The sequence below is a fragment of the Antennarius striatus genome, chromosome 16 (genome assembly GCF_040054535.1).
Source record: "Antennarius striatus isolate MH-2024 chromosome 16, ASM4005453v1, whole genome shotgun sequence".
Classification (NCBI taxonomy): Eukaryota; Metazoa; Chordata; class Actinopteri; order Lophiiformes; family Antennariidae; genus Antennarius; species Antennarius striatus.
In genome coordinates, this window is record NC_090791.1 from 19,236,147 (window position 1) to 19,245,533 (window position 9,387).

Below are 9,387 nucleotides of genomic sequence, written 5' to 3' on the forward strand. Positions count from 1 at the left end.
CACACACACACACACAAAAAGGGGAGACATTTGTTTGTTTTGTAAATTATGAAAAAATAAACAATCAACAGGGCAAATTCTCTTTAGGTTGATGGCAGAGTATAAAGTATACTTCATGAGTACAAATTCCAGACAGTTCAAATTTCATATTTAACACAAAGTTTAAAAAACATGAAACATACACGGGGTGGCAGTAGCTCAGTCCATGTCTAACAAAAACATTTCAGAGTTTGAGCTGAGAGTGGGAGGTGTCAGTTCACCTCTTGAGCGCTGCTTAGGCACCCCTAAGCAGTGCTCAAGGCGCCGTTCCCCCCTACAAAATGCTCATTTCAAGGCACACCCGGAAGTCGCTGCCCATCTCTCTGCCTCCCACTGTGTGTTAATTGCATGCTTACAGGCCCCTGGTGTATGTGTGTGTGTATTTCAGGGAGCTGTACAGACATATACTGTAAATGCATGTTGATCAGTAGGAGTGAAAAGATAATTTCCCCAAGAGGGACAATAAAGTGTGTTTCTTCTCTCTTCTGCAGCCTGTTAAACGTAACATCGACACTCAAAGATTCAGATTTTTGCGTCATGTCAGAATAAAAACAAATATCAGACTAATTTTAAAAAATTGAAATTAAGTGCTTTGATGTCAGACTTCATGTGGTCTTCTCATCTTTCCTGCAGCGAGTGGCCCTTCTGTCCACATCTCTGTGAACACTGCTATTTGATGGTAACTATTGGTCGAGTTAACCGAGAAACTTAATGGAGATAAAACAGAGTAATCAAACATGAAGTGGTGTGTTGGACTTAAGTGCATCAGTGTGTCTTTTACGTCAGTGTGGTGGAACACCTCAGCGAATTATAGTTTGTTTAGGCTCTGAGGATAAAATTCATTCACCAGCGAAGGGGATGTAAAAATTAACGTATTAAAAAAATAACAAAATCCAGCTCTAGATATGGACACAGTGGATTCTTGGGGATGACGTGAAGACCACTGGATGGCGCTAGAGTGTAAATATCTGTACAGTACTGTACTCAGAGAAGTTCTGTTGCATAAGATTTAACCTCAAGGGTTACCATTAATGTATTGTAGCATTGTATGCATTGTAGCATTGAGTGTTAATTTAATTTTTAAACAATTTTTCCAATATACTTGATCAATCAAAGAAAAGAAGTTTCCATGGATTTGGCTGGAAGCATTAAAAATAGGTCACCTGAGGCAGAATTGTAATTTTAGCTGTGACAAGTCTTCTGATGAGACTGAGTGAATTTTGGAGCAGCATCTAAGATCATCCATTTGTTTTTGCTTTTTTCACCTCATTGGGTATAATTGACAGACTAGGAGTGCAGTGGCAAAAATATGATTATCTAGCGTTTAAGAAGAATACAAAACAAAACCCAAGAACAAGGAAATGGTCTTTGTGATTTTTATTACTGTCATTGATCAAAGCAGTAGTTTTGATGTAAGGTCTTACTCACACCCCTGTGGACCCACCACCCGCAGGGCAGACCAATGGGGTCGGGTGCGCTGCCATATGGGTGGCAGTGACGACAGGGGTCACAACGGACCAGACCTGGGTGGCTAAAGTTGGCTTTGGGGACCTGGAATGTCACCTCACTGGCGCGGAAGGAGCCGGAGCTTGTGTTGGGGGTGGAGCGTTACCAGTTGGATCTGGGGGGGCTCACCTCCACACATAGCCTCGGTTCTGGATCCATACTCCTGGATAGGGGTTGGACCTTGTTTTACTCCGGAGTTGCGTCATGCGTGAGGCGCAGGGCGGGTGTGGGGATACTCACAAGCCCCCAGCTGAGCGCCGCTGTATTGGAGTTTACCCCGGTGGATGAGAGGGTCGCTTCCCTACGCCTTAAGGCTGTGGGGGGGGGAACTCTGACTGTTATTTGTGCATATGCACCAAATATCAGTTCAGAGTATTCGGCCGTATTGGGGTACCTAAATGGGGTCCTTGAAGGGATCCCTGCAGGGGACTCCATTGTTCTCCTGGGGGACTTCAATGCACACGTCGTCAATGATGGAGACACCTGGAGGGGCGTGATTGGGAGGAATAGCCTCCCTGATCTAAAACCGAGCGGTGTTATGTTGTTGGACTTCTGTGCTAGTCACGGATTGTTCATAACTAACACCATGTTCGAACACAAGGATGCTCACAAGTGTACGTGGTACCAGAGCACCCTGGGTCGGAGGTCAATGATTGATCTTGTGATCGTATCATCTGACCTTCGACCGTGTGTTTTGGACACTCAGGTGAAGAGAGGGGCAGAGCTGTCAATTGATCACCACCTGATAGTGAGTTGGGTCCGTTGGCGGAGGAAACCTTTGGATAGACCTGGTAAGCCCAAACGAGTAGTGCGGGTGAACTGGGAACGTCTGGAGGAGGACTCTGTCCGCGAGGCCTTTAATTCACACCTCCAAAGGAGCTTCTCGTGCATCCCTGTGGAGGCTGGGGGCATTGAACCTGAATGGTCGATGTTCAAAGCTTCCATTGCTGAAGCTGCAGCTGAGAGCTGTGGTCTCAAGGTCCTGGGTACCGCAAGGGGCGGTAACCCTCGAAAACCGTGGTGGACCCTGGTGGTCAGGGAAGCCGTCCGACTGAAGAAGGAGGCCTTCAGGGGCATGTTGTCCCTGGGGACTCCTGAAGCAGTTGCAGGGTACCGACAGTCCAAAAGGACTGCAGCCTCGGCTGTGATTGAGGCAAAACAGAGGGTGTGGGAGGAGTTCGGAGAGGCCATGGAGAAGGACTATCGCATGACACCAAAGTTGTTCTGGAGGACTGTCTGACACCTCAGGAGGGGGAAACGATGAACCATCCAAGCTGTATACAGCAAAGATGGGACACTGTTGACTTCGACTGAGGAGGTTGTCGGTCGGTGGAAGGAACACTTTGAGGAACTCCTGAATCCAACTACCCCAACTGACCCGTCCTCTGTTGTAGAGGCAGAGCTGGAGGATGATGGGGGATTCGAGTCAATCTCTTGGGGCGAAGTCACAGAGGTAGTTAAACAACTTCACGGTCACAAAGCCCCAGGTGTTGATGAGATTCGCCCTGAAATGCTGAAGGCTCTGGGTGTTGAGGGGTTGTTGTGGATGACACGCCTCTTTAACATTGCGTGGAAGTCTGGGACAGTGCCGAAAGAGTGGCAGACTGGGGTGGTGGTTCCTCTTTTTAAAAAGGGGGACCAGAGGGTGTGTGCCAACTACCGGGGCATCACACTCCTCAGCCTCCCTGGGAAAGTTTACTCCAAGGTGCTGGAAAGGAGGGTCCGGCCGATTGTCGAGCCTCAAATTGAGGAGGGACAATGTGGGTTCCGTCCTGGTCGTGGAACAACGGACCACCTTTTTACTCTCACAGGGATCCTAGAGGGGGCTTGGGAGTATGCCCATCCAGTCTACATGTGTTTTGTAGACTTGGAGAAGGCGTATGATCGAGTCCCCAGGGATATACTGTGGGAAGTACTGCGGGAGTATGGGGTGAGGGGGCCTCTCCTCAGGGCCATCCAATCCCTGTACGCCCAAAGTGAGAGCTGCGTTCGGGTTCTCGGCAGTAAGTCGAACTTGTTCCGACTAGCTGTTGGCCTTCGCCAGGGCTGCGCTTTATCACCAATTCTGTTTGTGATTTTCATGGACAGGATACCGAGGCGTAGTCATGGTGAGGAGGGGTTACAGTTTGGTGGCCTGAGGATTACATCGCTGCTTTTTGCAGATGATGTGGTCCTGTTTGCATCATCAGCCTGTGACCTGCAGCGCTCACTGGTCCAGTTTGCAGCCGAGTGTGAAGCGGCGGGGATGAGGATCAGCACCTCCAAATCTGAGGCCGTGGTCCTCAGCAGGAAACCGGTGGACTGCCTTCTCCGAGTGGGGAATGAGGTCCTTCCACAAGTGAAGAAGTTTAAGTATCTTGGGATCCTGCTCACGACTGAGGGAACAATGGAGCGTGAGATTGGACGGAGAATTGGGGCAGCAGGAGCGGTATTACAGTTGCTTTACCGCACTGTTGTCACAAAGAGGGAGCTAAGCCGAGAGGCAAAGCTCTCCATCTACCGTTCAATCTTCGTTCCTACCCTCACCTATGGTCATGAGCGATGGGTCATGACCGAAAGAACGAGATCGCGGATACAAGCGGCTGAAATGGGCTTTCTCAGACGGATAGCTGGTATCTCCCTTAGAGATAAGGTGAGAAACACTGCTATTCATGAGGGGCTCAGGGTAGAGTCGCTGCTCCTTTGCGTGGAAAGGAGTCAGTTGAGGTGGTTTGGGCATCTGGTGCGGATGCTTCCAGGACGTCTCCCTAGGGAGGTGTTTCTGGCACATCCAGCTGGGAGGAGACCTCGGGGCAGACCCAGGACCAGGTGGAGGGATTATATCTCAACACTGGCCTGGGAACGCCTTGGGATCTCCCAGTCAGAGCTGGTGGGTGTGGGGGGAAAGGGAAGTTTGGGGCTCCCGGTTGAAGCTGCTGCCCCCGCGACCCGACTACGGATAAGTGGTGGAAGATTGATGGATGGATGGTCTTACTCACACTGGCCTTCTCCCTCAACTTTCTATCTTATCCAGTTCCTGAGTGTACAAAAGTTGAAATTTGACCTTGACCTAGTTTTCTCAAGGTCAAGGTCATCATCTCATTTTCAGCCCCTTTACTGCCTGAGTAATATGGTTTTTGTTTCATCTTTCTATCTGCAACGGTTTCGAAGATATTTGGTGGACTAACGGACGAATGGACAGACTAACGGACGAAAACACCAACGCTGACAATTGCAATGCATCACCACTTTGAAGCGGGACGTAATAAAACAACACAAAACAAAATATGCATGACAAGAGGAAGAGGAACTCCGAGGAAGGAACTCCCTGAGGTGAAATTATTGACCCAGAAACTGAGTGAAGTCAGAAGGATCCTGAACACCCAGACGCCGGCGCTGCGTCTAGGATTTGGGGTTCTGATGCTCGGTCTCTTGGTTGTACTCTGGCTCTGGGCCGACATCAGAGAGAGTTGTTCATCGGGGTTTGGAAACTCAATGGTTGTTGCGGATCGGGGCCTATTTCAGATTTTCATTCATCCATTCATTTCTACACCCTTCTACTTCTGTTTCCTTGCACACTTGCTACGTACGTTCGTATGTATGTACTGTATATATGTGTCAGCTATAAATGTTGGCTTTATCAAAAAGAGAAGTTTGAAACAGACTCACTGTTGCTTCCACAATTGCTTTGTGGACTAACACCCCCCCCCCCCAGATCTGTCACAGGGTGAATGAACTGTGGATGTGGACCTGAACAGGTACGCAGTTGGAGCAGAGACACGGTGGAGGGAACAACAGAGTCATAATGCTGCCCGGTTCCAAAGGTTAAACTGACGCTTGTTATCAGTAGGTGGAACAAGGAAGCCTGCAGCCGTTTATTTCTTTATAGTTTACATTTATATTAATGATTTATTGAACACATTCACAGCCCAAATTCAGGATAATTAAAAGTAGTTCCTTAAAACAGATGTCACTCACCTGAGGTTCAATATTTAATGTTTAAACCAAACTTAAACCAAAACTAACTCAAAAAAGCAAACTACAATGGAGCCACATACATAATCAGAACATTTCTTGTTATTTAAATTTGGTTTACAATTGTGTTTAGATAAAGATATTAATGACATCATCAAAGAGTTGGATATTAGGAAAGCTCGACAGTTAATTTTTATTTGTACTCAGATCTGAAGAATTTCATAACTCATTATTGAGCTTTGATATTAAACTTTTGTTTTTATTACGATGCTTGCATGTATATTAAAAATATGGTAATAAAAATCGATGCTCAGAGACTGAAGAGTAAACATTATCTGGAATAATTTGATAACATGGGCATCCAGGAAGAACACTGCACCGCTGCCACACCCGGTCTATGAAACGTAAGCTCATCTTCTGGTGCGGTATGACAGACACAAAGATGACACCTGCCTTAGTCACATTTTTAGGGGCGAAAATACTTTCAAAAAGGTTTTCCAGAGTCATTTTGAATATTGATTCAATTCTGGTTTAATATAAAATAGAAATTACGATAAAACAATCACATGTTCAAAATTTTCTCTTGGTGACAGCAATGACGAACACAACGTGTTCATGACAATGAATGACCTTTGTGCAATCCTTATCCCCATTTAGAATGATCTGAGGTTGTAACTGATCTTATAATGGCAGAGCCGGATCAGAACATTTTTTTGAGAAAATACACATTTGAATAAAATATTTTGAATAACACACTTCATAGAAAGTGAACGTCTGCTAACACTTCATGCAGACAGAATCAGTTATTTGTGGTTTGGCTTGAATCAGCTGGAGTCTGGACGTATTTGGGTCAGTGATCACGTCTCTGAGAGTCAGAACAGATGAAACTCTGTCGTTACTGAAGGACGAACACACGCAGGAGTCTGAATCCCACAGAACGTTTCTGCGTCTCCACTAATCTGAGCCTGATAGTTTCAGGTATGCCAGCTGTTGTTTGAACTGAGGGCTTGTCTCTGAGTGTGGTTAATTATTTATGTACTGATAAGAATTTTTACTGCCTACCCCACATCCTCCTTTTAGTTCCATATTTAAACTGCATCAAATTGAAAGATAAAACAAAAGTACACTGAGATGGAACGATGCCTGATAATATAGAGCTTTAAATACACAATATCTTATCCGCAGCTGTAGCCTGTTTATACTGTCAAAACAATGGAGTGCAACAACTTTCATTTAAGAATTTGAAGGTTTGGAAATGGTCAAACATCAAACACAAATACAACACAAAAAAGGTCATTTTATAGTGATTTTCACTGATGAAATGATTCACATTCAGAGCTGCTCAGACTGCATGTGTTATAAGTTTCTGGTGCATTGTTTTTCATTTTAAATCGTAAAGCTATGTAAATTTAAATGTAATTGATCTGCTTGCTGTAACCCTGGATATTCCTGTGGTTGTATGTCCTGGTCTTCACTGACAATAATGTCAATGAGATCTAAATAAAATAGGTTGGATAAAATACAATAAACCCATCCTTATCTTTATTTACAGCACAGTGTAGCACTGTCGCCTCACAGCCAGAAGGTTCTGGGTTTGATTCCTGTTTAGAGTTTGTGTTTTTTCCCTGTGGGTTCTCTCCAGGTTCTTCTTCTTCCCACCTCCAGAAGCATTCAGAACAGGCAACCAAATTGTCCGTAGGTGTCAGCGTGAATGGTTGCTTTTCCTTTATGTGAACCTGAGATGAGCTGGCGTCTCGTCCAAGGTGTACCCCACCTTTTGCCAGCTCCAGCAGATTCGTGACCCACAATGCAGATAAGTGGCCGTAGACGAGACAATTACAATCATCTCATCTACAAGGAAACAATGAGTGGGTTATTTTTAAAGTCTCAGAGCAGAATTATTTACACATACAAACTGTAACACACAAATAAGCACATTTGATTAAAAAACGTATGCTACTTCCTACACGTTTTTTATGTTATGTTTACTTATAAATGAAGTCCATGTGCAGGTCAATCTGAACAAAAGCCACGAAAATTTTTTGAGTTGAGATATGTAATCCTTCATTATTATAGTAAGACAAGGCAAGCAGAAAACAAATGAATGGTTGCAGTTTACTGTCACTTCTTCTACAGCCGAGGAAGAGGAATCCTCGGCCGAATAACTGGGATCACCAGCGCCCCCTACTGTGCGGCTGGAGAACTGCATGCCTCACTTTGTACCTTTTCCCACCCGTTTCAAATATGCAGTTGTTGACAAAAAACACTGTACATTATATACATTAGCTAAATTATGGAAATTTAGTTCACAGAGCATACATGTTTGAACATTTTAATAGCGACACATAGACAGATAGCATTACGGTCTCACTGTATAGCATACCAGCACAACTAGTCGAGTCATTGATCAATCCACGGTGAGGCTCGGCTGGCTGGTGTCTCACCGCAGGTCTCTGATCAGTATGTCAGTGGTAAATGTGAAAATTCAGTGATTTTGAGTAAATATTTTGTATTTTGTATATGTATTTTAATTTTTTCCATTTTCTATTTTTTTTTCCTTTTATGATGGTCACTCTTTAGTTCTATGTCCACCCCCCATCAATGAAGGGACAGCGTCCACCAGTCTCACCTGAGGCTCTGCGGTCTATGTTCGCGCTGCTGTGTCACCGCCTGCACCTGTGCGTGAAGTGTCCCCCTGCGGGGTGATCGTTGCCATGGAAACGACCACCTGCTGCTGCTGCCCGGCCCCCGATGCTTCACTCCGGGACCCCTGCGAGGGCCCCTCCCGGGCGCTGGCCGGTCCTCCGTTTCTGCGGAACGAGTTCCGGATGCTGCCGGACACGCGGCTGGAGAGGCGTCTGACCGCGCCGCCGATGCCGCGGAGACCCCCCCCACCCTTCTTCAGTAAGCCCACGTCGTCCTCCAGCTCCGCCGGGGGCACCTCGATGTTCCCGGAGTACCAGAACACCCACCAGATGAGGCTGAGGAAGATGACGATGGCCCCCGCATAGATGAGCAGGTCGTAGAAGAAGACGTTCACGAACACCCCGAGGAGAAGCACGACGAGCCCCAGGGAGTCAAAGGCCACCGCCAGCCAGAAGCAGACCGCGCAGCGGCCCAGCCCGCGGGGCCCGGCCTCCATGTCGGTTCGCCGGACGACACTCCCCCGAGAAGCCGGTGAGTCCCGGAGGCATCGGGTTTCAGAGTGGCTGTGAGGTGAGCCAGGTGAGGCGCTCACCGCGCTCAGGTGATCACACACGCACACACACACACACACACACACACACACACACACACACACACACACACACACACACACACACACACACACACACACACACACACACACACACCAAGGGGCGTGGCTTACTCTGCAAGCGGGGCCTTACCTGAATTCAGTCACTGCAAGGGAAAACGCCAACCCCAGTAAGTCCCCCCACAGTATTTCATTAGACTAAATGATTCATAGTTATTTTTATTTTTGACATTGTTTTTTTAGGATGAAACCTGAGTTGATTGGTGGTTTATTGTTTGCAAAATTATTTAAAAACGTTCTACACCTATTTCACAAAATGTTGTGGAGGGGTGGGGGACAAGGCCATTAAAGTTTGGTGTAAATATTGTGAAAAATAATATCAATGGAAAATGTAATCTCAGGAAATGCAATCCTGATTCAAAAATCAAAATACATTCCAGACATGAGTCAGAGGTCATACTAGAGGTATGTGGTATTGTTTTAACGGGCTATTGATTTGTTTGGATTAAATATTATAGATCGATAGATTCTGAATCTCATAGGAAATTGTCAGTCTATTGGTTAGAGATCACCTGCTTACATCAAACAGCCTCATTGGACACTTCTAACATCACTCCTCGAGCGAAACGATG

The 9,387-nt window shown here is 46.1% G+C and overlaps 1 protein-coding gene across 1 annotated transcript; it reads right to left on the reverse strand.

Annotated features, from left to right (window-relative positions):
• Nucleotides 1-6,014: 6,014 nt before the first annotated feature.
• On the reverse strand, nucleotides 6,015-8,729 carry si:dkeyp-72e1.6 (transmembrane protein 238-like). The gene is made up of 2 exons (XM_068337311.1): nucleotides 8,129-8,729; nucleotides 6,015-7,350 (listed from the first exon to the last, which is right to left on the reverse strand). The coding sequence occupies exon 1, from the start codon at nucleotides 8,639-8,641 to the stop codon at nucleotides 8,144-8,146; it is 498 nt and encodes a 165-aa protein (XP_068193412.1). The 5' UTR covers nucleotides 8,642-8,729; the 3' UTR covers nucleotides 6,015-7,350; nucleotides 8,129-8,143.
• Between the last annotated feature and the right edge of the window lie 658 nt (nucleotides 8,730-9,387).